Source organism: Mustela erminea, chromosome X (genome assembly GCF_009829155.1).
Source record: "Mustela erminea isolate mMusErm1 chromosome X, mMusErm1.Pri, whole genome shotgun sequence".
Taxonomy (NCBI): Eukaryota; Metazoa; Chordata; class Mammalia; order Carnivora; family Mustelidae; genus Mustela; species Mustela erminea.
The window spans coordinates 85483632-85506097 of NC_045635.1; the positions used below are offsets into that span (position 1 = coordinate 85483632).

At 40.8% G+C, this 22466-nt stretch overlaps 1 protein-coding gene and 1 long non-coding RNA gene across 3 annotated transcripts; both read left to right on the forward strand.

Moving 5' to 3' along the window:
• Nucleotides 1-1210: 1210 nt before the first annotated feature.
• LOC116582989 lies at nt 1211-13835 on the forward strand. Its single transcript, XR_004282579.1, has 3 exons — nt 1211-1221; nt 12143-12216; nt 12983-13835. It is a non-coding gene; the product is annotated as an uncharacterized LOC116582989 (long non-coding RNA).
• A 3734-nt stretch (nt 13836-17569) lies between these two features.
• On the forward strand, nt 17570-19613 carry TCEAL1 (transcription elongation factor A like 1). 2 transcript variants are annotated; one of them, XM_032330884.1, is made up of 4 exons: nt 17570-17681; nt 18112-18197; nt 18546-18617; nt 18678-19613. In XM_032330884.1, the coding sequence occupies exons 3-4, from the start codon at nt 18558-18560 to the stop codon at nt 19095-19097; spliced, it is 480 nt and encodes a 159-aa protein (XP_032186775.1). In that variant the 5' UTR covers nt 17570-17681; nt 18112-18197; nt 18546-18557; the 3' UTR covers nt 19098-19613. The 2 variants fall into 2 exon arrangements, with proteins under 2 accessions (XP_032186775.1, XP_032186774.1); XM_032330883.1 differs by having other exon boundaries at nt 18546-19613.
• The last annotated feature ends 2853 nt before the right edge of the window (nt 19614-22466 follow it).

The following is a 22466-nucleotide window of genomic DNA, read 5'->3' on the forward strand; positions in this document are numbered from 1 at the left end:
AAGACTTGTAAATATTTCTGTTAGGTGACGGGGTGTGGACCTATTCTTGTTGATTTTGAGGGGGGTTCTCTGCGCCTCCTGGATTTTGATGCTAGTTCCCTTTGCCATATTAGGGAAATTCTCTCCAATAATTCTCTCCAATATACCTTCTGCCCCCCTCTCTCTTTCTTCTTCTTCTGGAATCCCAATTATTCTAATGTTTCGTCTTATGGTGTCACTTATCTCTCGAATTCTCCCCTCGTGGTCCAGTAGCTGTTTGTCCCTCTTTTGCTCAGCTTCTTTATTCTCTGTCATTTGGTCTTCTATATCACTAATTCTCTCTTCTGCCTCATTTATCCTAGCAGTGAGAGCCTCCATTTTTGATTGCACCTCATTAATAGCTTTTTGGATTTCAACTTGGTTAGATTTTAGTTCTTTTATTTCTCCAGAAAGGGCTTTTATATCTCCCGAGAGGGTTTCTCTAATATCTTCCATGCCTTTTTCGAGCCCGGCTAGAACCTTGAGAATCGTCATTCTGAACACTAGATCTGACATATTACCAATGTCTGTATTGATTAGGTCCCTAGCCTTCAGTACTGCCTCTTGTTTTTTTTTGTTTTTTGTTTTTTTTGTGGTGAATTTTTCTGCCTTGTCATTTTGTCCAGATAAGAATATATGAAGGAGCAAGTAAAATACTAAAAGGGTGGCAAAGACGCCAGGAAAATACACTTTAACCAAATCAGAAGAGACCCCAAATCATGGGGGGGGGGGGAGAAAGGGGATAAAAAGAGGTTTAGAAAAAAAAAAGTAACAATTAAAATAAGAAAACAAATAAAGAAAAATATAAAAAAGAAAAATATATCTATATATACATATATATTAGATAAACTAGTTAAAATACGTTAAAAAAGAAAAGGGTAAAAGTTATAAAATAATTTAGCAGAAGAAGAAAAAAAATTTGAAAAAGAAAAAAAAAGGAAAAAAAACACCAAATTAAATTAACTGCAAAACTAATGAATCATGGGGAGAAAGCCATGAGTTCAGTGCTTTGCTTTCTCCTCCTCCAGAATTCTGCTGCTCTCCTTGGTATTGAACCTGCATTCCTTGGTAGGTGAAGTTGGTCCCTGCTGGAGTTCTTGTAGATCTTCTGGGGGAGGGGCTGTTGTAGTGATTCTCAAGTGTCTTTGCCCCAGGCGGAATTGCACCACCCTAACCAAGGGCCGGGCTGAGTAATCCCCTCAGGTTGGCTTTCGGGAGCTTTTGTTCCCTGAATGCTTTCTGTAGAGTTCCGGAGGAGAGGAATGAAAATGCCGGCCTCCTAGTCTCTGGCCCAGAGGAGCCGAGAGCTCACGGCCCCACTCCTCAATGCGCCTTCAGAGAACAGCACCCAATAACTCTCGTCTCCCTGGCCTCTGGCCGCGCTCCGAGCTGACCCAGGCTGCGACTGGTTCAAGGTAACCCTGAGCTCAGAGCTCACTCCTCAGCTCTGTCTCTGTAGCCAGCTTCCCTGTTCTAATACCTGCAAGCTCTGTGACCCTCAGACACTCCTGATCCTTCTGTGACCCTGTGGGACCTGTGGCCACTCTGACCCCACGTGGGCTTCACCTGGGTTTAGCTTCTGGAATGATGTCCCTCAGCGGAACAGACTTTTTTAAAAGTCCGATTTTGTGCTCCGTTGCTCCGCCACTTGCTGGGAGCCGGCCCCTCCCCGCACAGTCTATCTTCCTATCACTTTGGATTCATTTCTCCGCCAGTCCTACCTTTCAGAAAGTGGTTGATTTTCTGCTTCTGAAATTGCTGTTCTTCTTCTCTTTGATCTCCCGTTGGATTTGTGGGTGTTTGCAATGTTTAGACAAACTATCTAGCTGATCTCCTGCTACCTGATGTAGCCTCAGCCTGCTACTTCTCCTCCATCTTGACTCCTCCCCCCGTTGGTTTTTTTAAAGATTTTATTTATTTATTTGAGAGAGAGAGAGAGAGAAGGGAGGTCAGAGGGAGAAGCAGACTACCCATGGAGCTGGGTGCCTGATGTGGGACTCAGTCCCAGGACTCTGGGATCATGACCTGAGCTGAAGGCAGTTGCTTAACCAACTGAGCCACCCAGGCACCCCCTTCCTTGTTTTTTAAGGAATTTATTTATTTATCTGACAGAGACAGAGAGAGAGAACACAAGCAGGGGGATGGCGCAGAGGGAAAAGCAGACTCCTTGTTGAGCAGGGAGCCTGATGCAGGTTTGATCCCAGGACCCCTAGATCATGACCTAAGCCAAAGGCAGACTCTTAACCAATTGAGCCCCCCAAGTGCCCCCAGAAGATGTAATTTCTAATGAAATCTAAGAAGTAAGCAATTGTGGACTGCCTATTACACTAACATTGTATGGGTTGGCAAATTTATAAATATATTTCATAATTTCTAGAAGTGTATTCTTCTTCACAGTAAATTTTTCAATATGATTATGATTACATTACAGAAGAGGGAGAAACACTTCCCAATTAATTCTATGAGACTAGTATCACCCTGATATCAAAACAAGACCAAGTACAATAAGAAAACTACAGACCAATACCTTTTATAAATTGGATGCAAAACCCTCAAGAAATTACTACCAAATTGAATCCAGCAATATATAAAAATTATTATACCCAATGACCAAGTGGAATTTATCCCAGAAATGTAAATTTAGTATAATACACAAAAGTCAGTCAATATAAGCCACCATATTAACAGAATGAAAGCCAAAAACCACAAGATCATCTCAATATAATAGATACAGAAAAAACATTTGACAAAATCCGGCACCCTGTCATGATAAAAATATCCAACCAACTAGGAATACAAAAGAACTTCTTCAAATTGATAAGGATATCTACCAAAACACACAACTTACATCACACTTAAGGGAGAAAGACTGAAAGTGTTCCTTCTAAGAACAGAAACAATACGAAGATGTCCTCTTTGGCCATTTTTACAAATTGTACTACAAGTTCCAGCCAGGGCAATTAGTCAAGAAAAGGAAATAAAAAGGCATCCAGTTAGGAAATAAATAAGTAAAAAGATCTCTACTTGAAAGCAATATAATCTTACATAGAGCAAATCCTAAGGAATGCATTAAATATTAAATATATTAGCATAATACTGTGGCAGGATATATCAATATATAAAAGTTAATTGTATTTCTTCTTTTTAAAAAAGACTTTATTTATCCATTTGAGAAAGAGAAAGAGAGAGAACAAGCAGGGGGAGCAGCAGGCACAGTGAAAGGGAGAAGTCCCGATGTGGAACTCAATTGCAGGAACCTGGGATCATGACCTGAGCTGAAGGCAGCTGCTTAACAAACTGAGCCACCCAGTTGTCCCTGTATTCCTTTACTTTGGAAATTAACAATCTGAAAGTGAACTTGAGAAAATAATTCCATTTACAGTGGCATCAAAAACAAAAACATTGTTAGTAATATATCGAACAAAGGAAATGCCAGACTTATAAACTGAAAACGCAAAATATTATTTAAAAAATATAAATAAGGGGCACCTGGGTGACTCAGTAAGTTAATGTCCAAATCTTGATTTTGGCTCAGGTCATGATCTCAGGGTTGGTTCCATGCTCAGCAAGTAGTCTGCTCAGGATTCTCTCTCTTTCTCCCTCTGCCCCTCCCCTGGGCATGCGCTCTCTCTCTCTCTCTCTCTCTCTCTCAAATAAATAAATAAACCTTTAAAAAATTAAAAAATAAATAAAGAAGACCTAAATAAGGGAAATCCCATGTTCATGGATTGAAAGAAAGTATTGTTCAGATGGCAATATTCTCTAATTGATCTACAGATTCAGCGCAATCCCTATCAAAATTCTATCTGGTATCTATGTAGAAAATGACAAGATAATTCGAAATTCATGGGACCTAGAACAGAAAAAATAATCTTAGAAAGAATAATATGAACTATCTCATACTTCCCAATTTTAAAACTTACTACAAAATAACAATAATCAAGACAGTGTGGTATGGGTATGAGGACAGATATTATAGAACAATGGAAAAGAACTGAGAGCCTAAGAGTAAACCCTCATATTTAAGCTCAATTGATTTTTGACAAATGTGTCAAGATAACTGAAGGGGAAAGAATAGTTTTGAAACTAATGTGGTGGAACAATTGGATATCCACAAGCCACAGATTGAATTTAGACCACTACATCATAAGTATACCAAAATTATCTCAAGCTGGGTCATAAGTATTAATATAAGAGCCAAAATTATAAGTTAAATTATAATTTAAATATTATAAATATTATAATTTAAATTAAAGTATAATTTAAATTATAAATTAAAACATAGGAGGAAATCTTCATGACCTTGGGTTTAATAATGCTTCCTTAGATATGACAAAACTATGTGTGACAAAAGATAGGATATATTAGACATTATCAAAATGAAAAAATTTTGAGCTTCCAATTACACCATTAAGAAAGTGAAGAGAAAACCCAAAGAATGAGAAAAAATATTTGCAAATCAATTTGATAAAGAACTAACTTCCAGAATATATAAAGAACTCTGGAAATTCAGCCATAAAAAGACAAATGACCTGATTTAAAAATGGGCAAGTTATTTGAATAGACATTTCTCCAGAGATAAACAGATAACCAATAGGTACATTTAAAAAAAGCTCAATATCATTAATCATTAGGGAAATGTGAATCAGAACCAAAAGGAGATAACAATTCACAGACAATATGATAGCAAAATGAAAAGGATGGGAAATAAGCTTTAGAAAAAATAATGAGAAAATGGATCCCTTAAACATTGCTGATGGGAATGTAAAATGCTGCTCCCAATTTGGAAAATAGATTGGCAGTACTTCCAAATGTTAAACACAGATTTATCATATGACTCACCCATTCTATTCCTTGGTATATACCCAAGAGAAATAAAAAGATATGGCTACCTAAAACTTAAACACAGATGTTCATAGAGGCATTGTTTATAATAGCCAATAGAAAAATTGGAAAAACCCCAAATGTCTATCAATTGATGAGTAGATTAAACAATATGTGGTACCCCTGGGGCTAATAACACACTATATGTTAATTTAAAAAGGAAAAAAATGTGGTATATCATATAATAAAATATATTTAATAATAAAAGGAAGAAGTATAGGGATACCTGGGTGGTTCAGTCAGTTGAATGTCTGCCTTTGGCTTGGGTGGTGAGCCTAGGGTCCTGGGACCGAGTCCTGCATCAGGCTCCTTGCTCGGTGGGGAATCTGCTTCTCCCTCTGCCTCTGCCACTCCCCCTGCCTGTGCATGTTCTCTCTCTGACAAATAAATAAATAAAATCTAAAAAAAGGAAGAAGTATTGATACATGCTATGACATGGATAAATCTTGAAAACAGTATGCTAAGTGAAAGAAGTCAGCCACAGAAGAACCTATATTGTATTATTCAATTTCTAAGAAATTGCAAACCTGTAGAGATGGAAAATAGATTCGTGGTTTCTTGGGGCTGGCAGTAGGGTAGGGAAAGAAAATAATTGGTAGCGAATACCAGGTTTCTTTTTGGGATAATAAAAATGTTCTTTTTAAAAAGAATTTTATTCATTTATTTGACAAAGAGAGAGTGAGAAAGCACAAGCAGGGTGAGCCACAGAAGGAGAGAGAGAAATAGGCTCTCTGCCTGATGATAAAGACAACAGACGAGGAGGACGACAACAATGTGGGGCTCAATCCCAGGACCCTGGGATCATGACCTGTGCTGAAGACAGATGCTTAACTGACTGAGCCTCCCAGTAGCCCCGGGATAATAAAAATGTTCTAAAATTAGATTAGGTGATGGATACCCAACCCTATGGATATACTAAAAACCATTGATTTGTACACTTTACATGAGTGAATTATATAGCATATAAACTATATCTCAATAACACTGTTAATGAGAGATGATTATACAATAAAAATAACACTAATGTACTGTGTGTTTATACCATCTGTAGAAATAAAATTAACAGAAAAAGGATGATGAGGGAAATACATGGTTGTAAACTTCTTCCATTAATCATGAAGTCATATAATATTATTTGAAGGTATATTTTGTGATAATATAAAATAAATAACTGCAAACTCCAGAGCAATGGTTGTTTTTTTATCTGGGGGGAGAAGCACGTTGTCAAACAGAGAGCTTTAAATTTCTTCTCAAAGGAAATTATTTCATTTGCAACAGTGTGTGGAGAAGATTGAGCCTCAAGGAGCTCTTGAAAACAGTAGAGGTTGTACTGTGTGGTATAATAAAAAAATATATATTTGGTCTTGGTCTCCAGTTCCTGGCACAGAACTCCTAAAGCTCTTGGGATTTCCTAAAGTATAGGACTGTCTTTTGTTATTCATAATGAGCCCCATTTGACCACATCTGAGTTTATACTAATGAGGTGATTCACAGGGTCACCATAGCTTCAGAATGGGGGCTGGTCACCAGAAAGACCAAACAAATTATTAAAAGGTTGGAACTTTCAGTCCCATTTCCCTTCTCCCAACCTCTCAGGAATGAGATTGAGCTGGAGATTGAATTCAATTACCAATAACTGATGATTTAATCAATTGTACCTATGTAATGAAATATCCATAAACCTCCCTAAATGATAGGGATTAGGGAGCTTCCAGGTTGGTAAACACATTAATGTGCTGGGAAAGTGGTGTGCCTGGAGAGAGCATGGAAATCCTGCACCACTCCCTACCCCCCAATACCTTGCTCTATGTATCTTTTCCACTTAGCTGTTTCAGAGTTGCATCCTTTAAAATAAACCAGTACCAGTAACTAAAGCACTTCATTTTTGGGAAAAAAAATGAAAAGCACTTTCTTGAGTTCTGTGAGTTGTTCTAGTAAAGTACTAAAACTGAAGAGGGGGTCATAGGAACTTACAAATTTGTAGTTGGCTGGGCAGAAGCATGGGTAGCCTGGGCACCCCATTTGTGGCAAGTGTCTGAAGTGGGGGCAGTCTTGCAAAACGGAGCCCTTAAAGTATAAGGTCTGCACTAACTAGTGAGTTAGTGCCAGAATTGGATTGAATTGTAGGAAAGCCAGCTGGTGTTGGAGAATCAGAGAACTGGTTGGTGTGGAAAAACATAATGCCTTTGGTGTCAGAAGTAGTGCCAGATAACACCACACATGGTGAAAAGCAATTGAGAGGACATTGGTAGATTCATTGGAGATAGAGACTAAACTGAGGTCAGCTCATTCACCAGAGAAAATATGACAGAGAGCACTAAGAGAAGACCTGGGAGCAGAACTAATTTCTGTCTGTAGAACAATTTATGCCTCAGGGCATTGCTGAAAACAATAGAGCAATCAGCACACAATTAGTGGTGTTTAACAGGCACGTGTGATCAGGGAAATAGACATAGAGAGCCCTGCCAAAACTGTGTCATCCCAGGGTGACTGTGGGCATACCTAAAGCTGAGCTCACTGAGGAACAAGCTAGGGGTTTCACACTGTGTGTGGAACAGACATTATTTGTTTAGAGACCAGCTGAAGTATCTAAAATAATCTAAGTTATCTAAAATAATCCAGCTAGTCACTAAACAAACAGAAAAATAACAAAAACAAGCCAAGCCCTTTGTGGGGAGGAACTAATACCCAGAGTTACTAAAATACATTATCTAAAATGTCCAGTCTCCAACAAAATACTATAAGATGTGCAAAGAAACAGGAAAGTATGCCCCATGTATCAGGAAAAAAAGCAGGCAACACAAACTGCCTATAAGAGTGACCAGACACCAGATTAAAAAAGACTTTAAAGTAGCCACTATAAATGTGATTCCACAATTAAAGGAAACCATGATTGAAGAAGAAAGGAAAATATGATGACAATGTGAAATCAAATATAGAATATCAATAAAGAGAAATTATTTTTAGGGTAGCTCATATGGTTGGTGTCTGCCTTCGGCTTAGGCCCTGATCTTATTAGGGTCCTGGGGTGGGGCCCTACATCTCCCTCTCCCTCTGCCTGCTGCTCCCCTTGCTTGTGCCCTCTCTCTCTCTCTCTCTCCCTATCAAATAAACAAATAAAATCTTAAAAAGAGAGAGAGAAATTATTTTTTAAAAAAGAACAAATGGGGCACTTGGAGGCTCAGTCAGTTGGGCAACTGCCTTCAGCTTGGGTCATGGTCTTGGGGTCTTGGGATCAAGCCCTGGTGTCAGGCTCCCTGCTCAGTGGGGAGCCTGCTTTTCCCTCTCCCTTTGTCCCCCCCCTGTTCATGCACATTCTTTCTCTCAAATAAATAAATAAATAAAATCTTAAAAATACTTTTAAAATTAAAACAAATTTTAAAAGAACAAATGGAAATTCAGGAGTTGAAAAGTACAATAACTGGCATGAAAAATTCAACAGTATGTTTGAACTGGAAGACTAATTAGTGAACTCAAGGACAGTGTGATAGAGATTAAGCCATCTGAACAACAGAAAGGAAAAGGCCAAAGAAAAATGTACAAAGCCTCAGAGAAATGTTACATACTACAAAGTACTATATTAGCTAAGAAAATGACTCCCAATAGTAACTTGAATCACAAGGAACGAAGTGAAGAGATCCAGAAATTATATGTAAGAAGATTAGTGTAACAGGGGTGCTTGGGTGGCTCAGTTGGTTAAGACTCTGCCTTCATCTCAGGTCATGATCCCAGGGTCCTGGGATGGAGCCTAGTGTTGGGTTCCCTGCTCTGCAGGAGGCCTGCTTTTCCCACTGCCTCTGCTGCTTCCCCTGCTTCTGCTCTCTCTCTGTCAAATAAATAAATAAAATCTTTGCCCAAAAAAAGATTAACATAGCAAAAATTAGAAACATATACTTGCTTTCTTTTCTTCCCTCTGAGCCTTTAAAATATGTAAAATTACACAAAGCAATAATTATAACAGTGTATTGTTGAGTTTGCAAGAGGTATAGGTATATTATATATAACAATATATAATAATAAAATCAGTGGAATAGAGTTACATAGGAGTAATATTTCTGGATATCACTAGAATTAAATTAGTATGAATCTGAAGCTGAAACTGATAAGCTAATACATATATGGTAAGCAACTAGATCAAACACTAAGGACATAACTAAAATATATAGGAAAAAAAACCATTAATAAAACTAAAATGCAATATTAGAAAGCACTCACTTAATGCAAAAGAGGAATAAAGGGACAAAAAAGATATGTGACATATAGATAACGAAAAGTAAAATGGCAGATCTAAATTCAACTCTTTAAGTGATAATAAAGTATGACTGGATTAAGCTATTCAAAAAAAGGCAGGGTTGTCAGACTGGATATAAAGAAACAAAACCTAATAATATGCTCTTTATAGGAGACACATTTTAGATTAAAAAATACAAATAGATTGAGAGTAAAAGGATAAAAATGCTACACACACAGCAACCACAAGAAAATGGAGTGGCTATAGTAATCAGACAAAATAGACTTTAGACCTTTTTTTTAATAGAGATAAAAAATTTTATAGAGAGACATTTAATAATAAAAGGGTCAATCCACTAGGAAGATATAACAGTCATAAATATATATGCACCTAACAGAGACTATCAAAATACATGAAGAAAATTTGACAAAAATGAAGGAGGAACAGACAATTCAATGATAACAGTTGGAGACTTTCAACTTTTAATAATGGATAGAACATTAAGGCAGAAGATCAACAAGAAAATAGGTTTGGGGCACCTAGTTAGCTCAGTTGGTAGAACATAAGACTCTTGATCTCAGGGTCATGAGTTTAAGCCACATTGGTTGTAGAGATTACTTAAAAAAGAAAGAAAGAAAGAAAGAAAGAAAACAGAAGACTTGAACATTATAAACCAACTAGACCTAACTGACATCTATAGAATACTTCACCCACCAGCAAGAGGATATATATTCTTCTCAAGTGCATGTGGAACAACATACTCCAGAAGAGACCATATGTTAGGCAATAAAACAAACCACAATAAACTTGAAAGATTAGAAATAATACTAAGGGGGCGCCTGGGTGGTTCAGTGTGTTAAAGCCTCTGCCTTCGGCTCAGGTCATGATCCCATGGTCCTGGGATCCACATCAGGCTGGGGAGCCTGCTTCTTCCTCTCCTGCTGCTCTCACTGCTTGTGCTCTCTCTCTCTGTGTCAAATAAATAAATAAATAAAATCTTCTAAAAAGATAGATTGATGACCCAGGAAAAGAAAAAGAAAGAAAACTCAAATTACTAGAGTCAGAAATGAAAGAGAGGACATAACTACTGACTTTACAGAAATAAAAGGATTAGGAAGGAATACTATGAATAACTGTATGCCAGTACATTAGATAATTTAGATGACATGGACAAATTCTAAGAAAGACACAAATTATCAAGACTGACTCCAGATGAAATAGCAAATATGAATACAACTATAATAAGAGAATGAATTAGTAAACAAAAAGTTACTGAAATGGAAAAATCTAGTTCCAGATGTCTTCACTGGTGAATTCTACTAAACATATAAAGATGAATGAGGGCTAATGCTTCGAAAAATTTTCCAAAAAATAGAATACTTCCCCACTCATTCTATGAGGCCACTATTATCCTGTTGCCAAAACCATACAAAGACACTACATGATGTATTTGAGCAAGGAAATGGTAAGCATGTTACTTCTATGACTGTTAACTTGCAGGAGAGGCTACCCTTTTGGTTCCATTCAGAACTTACTTCCAACACAGAATGCATTCTAAGAAACACAAATGACCAAGAAACCCAATCACATCCTTTCTGACATGTGTAACTTCCCTGTATTTGCCAACCACTTATACTGACTACAAAGAAGGAAAGGGAGGGGCACCTGGTTGGCTAAGTCAGAAGAGCCTGTGACTCTTGATCTTGGGGTCATGAGTTCAAGCCCCATGTTGGGTGTAAAGATTACTTAAATTAAAAAGAAACTTTAAAAGAAGGAAAGAGAGACCACCACACAGTTTTTCACCTTTCATTCCTTTTGTAGAATGTACATATGTACACATATCAAGAAAAGAAAAAAGTTTATGTCTGTGCAGCATTTCCATTATTCTGGTAAGAAGTAAGTACGAGTGCATGTACAAGCTACAAAAGACGAATTGTGCAATTCTGGTGATTCTGCATGAGTCACATGCTCTTGTGTTTGCATTTAAAACCAGCATCAAAGAATACAACAATGAACTATAGAGTTCCTGCTAATAATATAAAATTTTACATAATAAATAAAAAGCACCATGTCAAGGTCAACATCCATGTCATAAATCCTACTGATAGCATGCAGCTATGCTGTGATGAAATGGTACTTTATCTCTGTGATGTTCCTCCCCAAAACCCATATTCCCAGTCTAATCAAGAGAAAAACACCAGCCAAATCCCAATAGATATTGTAAACATCATCAAAATCAGAGAAAGAGTGGAGAAACTGTCATAGCGAAGGGGAGCCTAAGGAGATATGACAACTAAAAGAAACACAGCATTCTGGATGGGGTCCAAGAGTAGAAAAGGGGCATTAGGTAAAAAAACAAAGAAAATTTTAATAAAGTATAAATTTCAACTAATGACAATATGTCAATATTGGTTCATTATTTATAACAAATGTACCATATTAATGTAAGCTTCTCCTGGGTGTGGAATATATTTGAATTCTCTAGATCTTCTCAATTTCTCTGAATCTATAACCGTTCTAAAAAATGAAGTCTATCAAAAAAGAAAGAAAGAAAGAAAAGTCAAAAGGGAGACCACAGAAGAAAGACAAGCTTTATATTTTAGTCCCTTTAAAGGTACTTCCTCCCTTGCTCTTTGAACAAGGGGCCTTGCATTATCATTTTACAAAGGGCCTCACAAATTATGTAGCCCGCCTTGCCTCTGCCCCAACCTCTGTCATCCAGACCTCAGACTGGGGTTGTCCTGAACCCTTCTGGGGGTGTCTGAGGCCAAGAGTTAGGCTGTGAGTGTGTAAGTTGGAGTCCAGCAGGGAAGGCCAGCATAGCACAAGTTCTGTGCTCTGACCTTGTCTAGATTCTGGGAAAAGCAGCTGCAGCAGCCACAGTCTAGAGAGGTCCCCCTCAGACCAAACGGTGTTCCTAAGAGAAGCCTTCCTCACCATGGTAGGCAGCCTGGAGCTGGAAGGGACCTTGTTCATTGTTCTATCACAACTCCCTGCCCTGCCTTTTAGGGAGAAGAAGGAGGACAGGAACAGAGGCCTGAAAAGGGATCGAAGCCTCCTGGGCCTCCAGAGCCCTCCAGCAAGTAAGTGACAGCCTGGGTCCTGCCCAGCCCAGAGCCTGGTACTGCCTTCTTCTGGCCCAGGTTGGACCTGCCTTCCCAGTCCCTGAATGTTCCCCAGCAGCCTGAGTTGCTACCCCACCTTTCCTCAGAGCCCCTTCCTTGTTTCTCTGGGAATAAGGAGGGGGGAGGGAGAGAGAAAGTGTGTGAGAGAGAGAGATAGAGAGAGAGAGAGTGTGTGTGTGTGTGTGTGTGAGAGAGAGAGAGAGAGAGAGAGAGAGACTGTGTGTGTGTGTGTGTGTGTAGCCCTAGTGAGGATGAGGCCAGAAGCAGAAAAGAGAAGGCTCTTGTCACTGCATTTCCCACTTGGTTATTTCCCCTGGGGCGAAAGTGGGAGAGAGCCTGAGAGCTACAGGCTGGACAGGGCCTGCTGCAATCCACAGCAGCTAGTCTTGAGACCAAAATGCTGCCATGGGTGTCATTAGGAAAGAATGCAGAGGCTGCAGCAGCAGGGGGAACCTCTGAGCTGGAGAGGGCATTCCTCCTGGACTCCAGGCAGACAGGCCCTGCAAAGTGAAACCAGACCTCCATGGAATCTGTGCTCTAGAGAGGCTCAGATGGAGTGGGCTCTGTTTCTGCCACGAGGTGCAGCCTCACCAGAGATCAGGAATCCCTAAACCAGGAGCTCACCCTTGGCTTCCTCAGATCCCACAGAGAAAGACCAGGGCCCTGGAGACTGTTGCCATGGCAGCAGCTGCCAGGGGCTGACTGCCCTCCCCCTTGCCTGCAGCACTGCCCTGCCTGCCTTCGGATCCCTCAGTTCCTGCTGCCTGAAAAGGCCTGTACTGTCCACCCTGGATGCATGTAAACGGGCCTGGAGCCCACTGCCCAGGAGCAGTTTTACAAGGCGGTTTCAAGTTCCAAATCTTACATCATACCGCCAGGATTTCAATCCCATCTCGGCTACTATCATCTGTGTTTCCATCGGAGCAGTTTGTGACCTCCCAGAGCCTTTATTATCTCACCTTTTTTTCATTATCTCACCTTTAAAATGGCATTTCTTAGACTTAAAGCCTCCCTAGCAATTCTGAGCTAAGCAACACATCCTCACAAGATCCTATGTCAGCAGTAAGTATTGAATCAAATCCATAAGAAGGGTTATTTCATAGCACCCACTGCAACCACAAACAAGTAGCAGACCACATTCCTTTGTAACAGATGGTTGTCACCATGGCAGAACCACCTTCACCTTATTTCCTCTTGAGAGCCCTTTCTCTCAAGGGAACCCCAAATCAGTTACTGTCAGGCAGAGACTTAGAGCCAACACAAATGTCTTCATTCTTCCTTTCATTCCTGGTTCTGGTTCTTTATACCTCCCTTGTCTGACCCTATGTTTACCAAGTTCTCAACAATGGTTAATTTATACTAGTTTGGGTGCTTTCATGGGCAACTGTGTCTCTTACTCTCAGCAGCACTAGAAAGTAATCCCATCCTACAAGGTCACACTGAGAGATGAAATGAGGGGAACTGGCCTGGCAGGGCACACCCCTGGGTGCCAAACCCCACAGGGGAAAGGAATTTTTTCATTTTTATTTAGAGCTCTTTGCTGAGATCTCCCCTAGATCTTTCCTGAGCTTGCTGAATTTATCATCCTATTTAGTACTAATGGCATGACTTAAATTAATATTTTGTAGCTAATGTACTGAATGATAGAATTTGGATTCAAAGACTAAGGGAGTGAACCTAACAATACAACATTTAGCCCAGAAAAACAGAAGTGTCTATACTTGGGTTAAAATTAAAATGATTGGGGCGCCTGGGTGGCTCAGTCATTAAACGTCTGCCTTTGGTTCACATCATGATCTGAGGGTTCCGGAATCGAGCCCCGCATTGGGCTCTCTGCTCGGCAGGAAGCTTGTTTCTCCCTCTCCCACTCCCCCTGCTTGTATTCCCTCTCTTGCTGTGTCTCTGTCAAATAAATAAATAAAATCTTTTCTCTTTTAAATAAAATCTTTAAAAAAATAAAATTACAATGATTTATATATATGCACCCTTATTTTTTTGATGTTTTATTTATTTATTTGTTAGAGAGAAAGAGACAGCACAAGCAGGTAGAGTGGCAAGCAGAGAGAGATCAAGCTCCAAGGAGCCTGATGCAAGGAGCCTGATGTGGGACTTGATCCCAGGACTCTGGGATCATGCCCTGAGCTGAAGGCAGATACTTAACTGACTGAGCCACCCAGGCATCCTGCACCCTTATGTTTTCTTGCAGCATTATTCACAATGGCCAAATTATGGAAGCAGCCCAAGTGTCCATCAATAGAAGAATGGATAAAGAGGATGTGGTATATATACACAATAGAATATTACTCAGCCACGAAAAAGAATGAAATCTTGCCATATGCAATGACATGGATGGAGCTAGAGAGTACTATGCTAAGTGAAATAAGCCAGTCAAAGAAAGACAAATACCATATGATTTCATTCACATGCAGAATTTAAGAAACCAATGAACAAAGGTTAAAAAAAAAGAGATAAACCAAAAAACACACACTTAACTATAGAGAACAAACGAATGGTTACGAGAGGGTAGGGTTTGGGGGGATGCGTGAAATAGATGAAGGAGATTAAGAGTACATTTATCTTGATGAGCACCAAGTAATACATAGAATTGTTGAATCACTCTGTTGTACACCTGAAAGTAATTTAACACTGTATGTTAACTATACTGGAAATAAATTTTAAAAATGAAAACGATTTATGTAAGTGTATTAACAGGGATGTGTGAAAACAGATTTGGGGTGTCAGGTGATTGCAATTAAAGTGGATTTAACTGTGTGATCTGGCACCCACAAAATCTACTATGCATCTACAGATGTATTGTGGCTATTCTAGAATGAAGGTGTGATAAGATCACTCCATTCTACACTAGGCAAAACATGCAGTACTTTCAGAGGCATTTATAAATTCAGGAGCATGTAGGATGGTGAGAGACTTTGAAAAAGTATGTCATATCAGAAAGAACTGAAATAACTGGGGAGGTTAAGGCTAAATAAATAAGTCTTGGTGAGAATATAATTGTTTTTAAACTGAGGGTTTTGGAGGGGCAGGAGGTGGGGGTTTGGGTGAGCCTGGTGGTGGATATTAAGGAGGGCACATATTGCATGGAGCACTGGATATGAAGCATAAACAATCAATCTTGGAACACTGAAAAAAAATAAAGTTTATAAAAAAGAATATGATTGCTTTTAAACGAGATAGCATACAGCACAATACCTGGCATGTGCTCAATTAATGTTAATTTAAAAACAATAATTTAAAAATTTTTAAAAATAAAAATAAACAATAATTCATAGCAGTATTAGTGTGAGGTCATACTATTATTATTGTTGTTATTGTTATTACTATTTCTGTTAGTACAATTAATGCTTACAGAGTGCTCTCTATGTGCTACATACCTTTCCAAGTCCTTTACATATACAGACTTATTTACTCATTTTCCCAAACCCATGAGGTAGGTACTATTGTGTCTCCAGTTTTGCAGATGAGAAAGTTGAGTCACAGAAAGTTCAAGTAGATTGCCCAGTGTGCCTCACAGATGGGAAGGAGAAAGAACATTAACTCTGGCAGTGTCAGGCTCTCAAGGGTAAAAGGCACTCTTGTTACTTTATTCTTGTTTTTTATCACTCCAGAGGGCCAAACCAGCACCAATGCATGTAAACTACTGGGAGGCAGGTATCAGCTCAATAAAAGAAAAAACGACTCTGAATGATTAAAACTGTATGAAATTTCACACCACAGGATGTAAGGGGAAAAAAGGGTAGAAGTGAAGAAATGAATAAAATGGGGGTTCTCTTGTAAAGAAACCATACAAATGATGAAGCCAACCTTCCATGAAAAGAGTAAAGAAGGCATTGTGAAACTTGGATTTTAAAAGATACACATCACAGAAAAATTTAAAAGTAAAACAGGCATGGAAAAGATACAAAAATGAATATTCATATTCCTATCTCAACACAAAGTAAATTAGTTGTTGGAGAAAAGTGACAAAAAGCTCCAAAAATAGGAAAATTTCCATATGAACTTGTTTGGAAACGTACTAGACAGCCTGGGTTTGCAAAAGAAAATGATCCCAGGATCCTCACAGATTTGATAGACACCAATCCTGAAAGTATAAAATACAGAGAGGATAGGTATAGTTTGCTCTCTGGAAGAAAGGGCACCTGCATGAGAAAGTAACATCCAGGCTGATCTGAGTAGATAAAATGCAGGCATGAGGTTGAAGATCATAAAACACCATTAGATCCAAATACACATACTTGTAATGACAAGTATGTTAATATGATTTTAATCCTACTACTCAAGTGTGAGGTCAACAGAATTATTGGATAGTTGGATATGAATATCTTCTGTGCTGAATCTTTTGGGTACTGCAGTCCCAGGACCCAGATATTCGCTGATTTAATGAATTAATATACACTTTCTTGACCAGCAACACCAAGAGGTGGCTGGTTAAGGATTTAGAATCCCAGAAAAATCTCTTTACACACACATGCACACGCACACACATAATAGTATATATAGGGTTGCCTTGCTGGCTCAGTCAGTGGAGCATGTGACTCTTGATCTTGGGGTCATTAAGTTCAAGCCCCATGTGTGGTGTGTTTACTTAAAAATTTTTAAAAATCGTATACATATATGTACATATATAATAATGCCACTCTCTCCACCAAGAATTCTCCTATTACAGGTAATAAATACATTTTTAGACTATTTGCACTTAGACAAATCTGTATTTTGATTTGTGAAAATCAAAGTATTCATGTTTTTAATGTACATACTTTACAAACAACTCTTTCTAGAGTTCTAGAACTGAATGATTACTAATTTAGACTGGAGCCTCTATTTGTAATACAGGTTTGGGGGCTCAAAAAAATCCTTCAGTCATGGAAAATTGAAAGCTTATCTTCCATAAAAGTGACAAGAGATCTAAACCATGTTGATAGAGCCTAAACGGCCATGATGGAGTTAGGGATGTGGATTAAAGCTGGGAAAGTTGACATATGGTATTGATTCATTAAGGAAAAACAGTCAAATTTCAGGGGAGGATCTGGACTTTAGCGAAAATAATGGGCCTTGTTGACTGAAAACGGGAGAATAGGGAGAGAGGTGGTATCAGGGTAAGCAACGGAGAAGAGGCAGTAACACAAAGACTGGATGCTGACCGTCTCTGGTAACCAGGAAAAGGTAAATATAAACAAAGGGGTTGAGTGACGATGGCTGATGTGTTGCGCGTTAGGAAATACTGTCCGGCTGCAGCACGGCCGCCCGTGGTCAAAGTGGTAACTGGGATCTGAGCTCGGCGGTGACGCGCGGCCCTCACGTGACCAGGAGCCTATGTCTGCCCAAGTCCCGCTCTCCTGGTCCTTTTTGCCTGTCCAGACACCGTCTGCCTCCTGCCCTTCGGTCGAGGGGAAGAGCAGAAGGAAGTAAGTCCCCCTGGTCTTCTTAAATCGGTATGAGTGTCGGTGCTGCCCAGTAACCTCTGGGATCGGGATGGCAGAGAGTACCAGGCCTTTCCCTAGACCCAGCCCCGCCCCCCTGCGCCCACATTTTGGTGCAGAAAATGGTGGTCTTGGGGTGAGGTGGGGAAATGAGTGGGGGCCCCTAGGGAACACAGACACAGATTCTAAGTAATCCTTCTCTTCCACTTGCCGCCCGAAAAGAAATGACGAGCACTGCAGGGTACAGGGTGGTGGGGCACAGAGGACTAAGCTTGAGGTGGGGCGTGGGGGAGGGGAAGCAGAAGGGGCTGGCGTGGGGGCGGCGGCTAGTGCCTAGGAAAGGAACGTGTGTGTCAGTCAGACCTTCCCTCCTCCCCACTCCCCGCCCCCTACCCTGTCCTGCGTCTGTCTGCAGGTCTGCAATTCTGCAGGTCACAGCGAGCGCCTCGAGGAGAGGACGCTTAGAGCAAACCTCCAGGAGAGGTCCCGGTCGGCGCCAAGGTGGGCAGTGGCGCGGGATGGGGTGCGTGGGAGGACGCTGATGGGAACGGAGTCGGTAGCACCACCGTCCCGCCCCGCCCCTGCCACTGCGGGAGAGGCCTGTGGCAAGGCCTGCTGGGAAAATGGTGGGCTTTCGGGAAGGAGGGGCAAGGGACGCTGCGAGGGGTGGGACACGGCGGGGGTCCCTAGCGCCGCAGAGCCTCTCGACGAGCGTAGGTTGAGGAAGCTGTGCCCCGACTCGGGAGAAGGCAGGTTTGGGAACGCGGGGCTGGGGTTTTGATTCAGCTTCCAAGTGTGTTGACTCGACTCTGCCTTGGTTATCTCCTGTGAATAACTGTATTTATAAAGACCATCCTGAACATGGAAAAATCCTGCAAAGAAAATGAAGAACAGCCACAGAGCGCACCCAAGACAGTTGAGGAGCAGCCACCAGTAGAGCACTCTCCCGAAAAGCAGTCTCCAGAGGAACCATCTTCCGAGGAGCAGCCTCCAGTAGAGCACTCTCCCGGAAAGCAGTCTCCAGAGGAACCATCTTCCGAGGAGCAGTCCTCGGAGGAGGAGTTCTTTCCCGAGGAGCTCCTTCCCGAGCTCCTTCCCGAGATGCTAGTGTCAGAGGAGCGCCCTCCTCAGGAGCGCCTTTCTAGAAGGGACCTTTTTGAGGAGCGCCCTCCCATGGAGCAGCCTCCTTGTGGAGTGGGAAAACATAAGCTAGAAGAAGGAAGCTTTAAAGAGAGGCTGGCTCGCTCTCGCCCGCAATTTAGAGGGGACATACACGGCAGAAATTTAAGCAATGAGGAGATGATAAAGGTAGCAGAGGAGATGGAAGAAATGAAAAGAGTGCGCAACAAATTGATGGTTATGCATTGGAAGGCGAGACGGAACCGCCCTTACCCTATTTAATGTGTTCGGCCTTTAATTGTTTTGCCTGATATAAGTATTGCCACCTGAACGTTGCATTTTCTTATATACCTTTCCCCATCTCAATTATAACTTTTCGCGTGGCTTTATTCTAGGTGTTTTACTTGTAACTGGCATTAAATTGGGTTTTCCCCACCCGCAAGCTGCAACTTTCACTTTTTCAATCATGAGTCTCATCCATTTGCATGAAAAGATGTACATTATATATTGTGAAGTGAAATTTTTGAAAAGTATATGTTGTATCCCATTTTGTAAAAAGAATGTATATTTATATATTAATATGCAAAGAAAAACAGTATATCTTAAATAGCTTAACAGTGGCTATCTGCGGTAATAGGGGTTTTGGTTTGTTTTTCATTTTTGCTTCATCGGAATGTCTTTCAAGACATTTTTTTGTTGAAAAAAATATAATGGGAAAAACTTTTAAAATTGTCATTCAGGTTATAAAGGCAATGTGGCACTTAATAAATTCTTGTCAGAACTTTAAAGAAAAGTAAATCCCATGTTTGTTTGTTCTTAAGTAGGCTCTGTGCCCAGCATGGAGCCCAATGAGGGCTTGAACTCACAACACTGTGATCAAGAGCCAGAGGCTTAACAGACTGAGACACCCAGTTGCCCCAATCCCACTTTTTTTTAAATCTCAGGCAGAAGAACAAACCAGGTACCTCTTTCACAGTCATTCTTTTCCCATTTAAAGAGGAATAATGCTTGACTTATAAGGCAGCTGTGGAGCCAAATGAAATGAAGATCCTAGAGCTGCCTGATTTTCCCCCACCTGTGCATGCAGGACCCCCAACCCCTATAGATACCCTTCAAATATAGGGGATAGAACCCAAAAGGAGGTTTCACTTACACTCACAAATAATTCCTGTGAGATTCCAGTTGAGTGCCGCATTCTCCTGCCCTGCTATTCTCTTCCCTTGGATACTGTCATATCTGCTGCTCAGGGCTGCCTCTTCTCCTGGGTCCTTCTCCTTCCATGCCCTGTCCCCCCTACCCGCAGCTAAGGTGCCTGGGTTGCTGATTGCTCTGGAGTCCTTTCTAGGCCAAATAAGAACCTACAGATAAATGGAAAATGTTTCTCCTTCAGCTTTTATATTATACTTATCCAGATGCATATCATCCCAGTCCTGCTTAAACCTCAAAGTCTTAAAGAATTCTTAACAAAAGAGTCCCCCCCCCCCCCGCCCTGCCGAAAGTCTAATCTTTTCCTCCCTGGATTCAAACATGAATTCACTGAGATACGGGCTAGGAGACAAATTTGTGCCAGCCATAATGCTGGGTGTTCTGAATTGAAACCTCCCTCCCAAAATATTCTCCAAGAATGACTATGGTTTTAGGTGCCTAACATTTGCCCTAGGGTGAATTCTTTCCCAAGGGTTTTCTGGCAGACTTGCCTTAACCAATTCAGCTGACTTGCTCAGCTTGTATAAGTTGAAGAGGAAAGTAAGACTTAGGTTAAAGCTAGGGCATTTCCCTTCTTCCCCACCGCACATCACCAAGAAAGAAGCATTCAAAAGTACTTTGTACTTTGTAAGTCATTAAAGTACTGTATATGTATATACATACAGCTCTATATGCATGTACCAGATACTGTGATTTCTCAAACTACCCTTATAACACCTAAGATTTTGTTTTTATTGATGCTATTAATTCTAGAAACATGGATAGTGGTTAATAATTTTTTAAAATTGTGACCCAGTCATGAACCCTGAATTTCTGTTTAATTGACTGTGTAGCTTCATTGTGTTTACTTCTCTAGAAAGTATGATTTGCAATTCTAGAAGGATCACTTAGGGGAAGAATTGTTACCCCAAATTCAACATTGAAATTATTTACATATCTTAAATATCAGCATTTCTCTTATTAAAAAAATGCAGGGACCCGGGCTCTATCCCAGACCCACTAAATTTCATTTTCTGTCAATTAGCACACAATTTAGAAATCCACTTCCATATGCAATATACTCCTGGTTTTAGTAAAAATAAATTATGACAAAAATAGAATAAAATGCAGATGATTTTATCAGAATTTAAAAGGGTGCAAGGTTCGGGGCACCTGGCTGCCTCCTGATCGTGGGGGTTGTGAGTTCAAGCTCTACACTGGTATTGGGTTTACTTAAAAAAGAGCGAAAGTTTTGTCCAAGCATATTTTTAAGAAACTAAAAACCACCTCATCAGTTTTACTCCATAAAATTTAAATTGCTTGCCACAAAGCAAGACCATATACAGAATAAAAACCTGAGGACAATAAAATAGCAAGATATATTTTTCACAACTGGCATTAAGTAATGTCTTGCATTCCTTCCTTATAAGAAGTAAAATGGATCTGAAATAAATTTAAAGCTCTTTGGTGTTCAGTTCACAAAATGGTGAGCCAGTCCTGTGCCCTTGACCTTTTTGCTTTTTATTTTCCACTGTATGATGCCATTTGGGGGGATCTTCATGTCTCCAGACCATTCTTCAAGGTCATGGCAGCCTGATGGATGCTGGTTGGGCTGGATTCCAGTTGGAATGAGATAAGTTTCCAGAGGCTCACTATACCAGTTTGACAAGACAGAATGAATCCACCCCCCACCCCCACCCCATGGTGCTCAGAGGGGCGGTGCTCAGGTAGGATGTGGAAAGGCTCACCCAAGTCACACTCCTCTCCAGGGTGGGTCTGATGTTGGATTCTCGGCTCCAGCCTGCAGCAGGCACCAGATCCTCTGAGGCTGGTGGCCAAATTGTCCTGGACACACTTACCTGGAGGGCAACAACGATCCCCATTGCAGGTCAGAGCACTTTGCCTTTCCCTCCTTTCCCCCTTCTCTTTTGGGGAACTTTTTGTAGGGGAGGGGATAAAGTTCCAAGGATTCCTAACTGGAAACATAGGTTGGGATGGTCTTTGAGTGGGCAGATGTCTGACCTGGGTCTGACCAGGCCACGTGGCTCTCCTTTTGAGTTTACTGAACTAGCTTTTCCACAAATGGGGTTAGACCTCAGACAAGACCTCACCCATCCCTCTTCGACCCACCTTGCACAGACTCTCCAGAGGGCCTCAGATGTGCCCCAGCCTGTGTTGGTGACTCTGCCCTGAACATTGCTCTGTGCCTGCAGTGCCTCTGAGGTCTGTGTCAGCCTAGGCCCAGGGCCAGAGACTCCAAGTAGAGGGAACTTGCAAAAGCATGTGGTCCAACAACAACTTAGGAGAAAAGGGGTTTCACCTCCTGTGGGAGCATCACATTGCAATGCCTATGCATTGCAGGCCCTGCCCATGACTTGAGTGCCAGGGGCATTGTTGGTAGACCGTCAGCAGAATCCAGGCCCTGGCTCTCTGGGCCTCTTAACCATTTCCCTGCCCAGACAGAAG

Excerpts from the sequence above, each read along its gene's own strand:
- TCEAL1 (XM_032330883.1), top strand. The coding sequence starts at position 18,558 with ATGGAAAAATCCTGCAAAGAAAATGAAGAACAGCCACAGAGCGCACCC.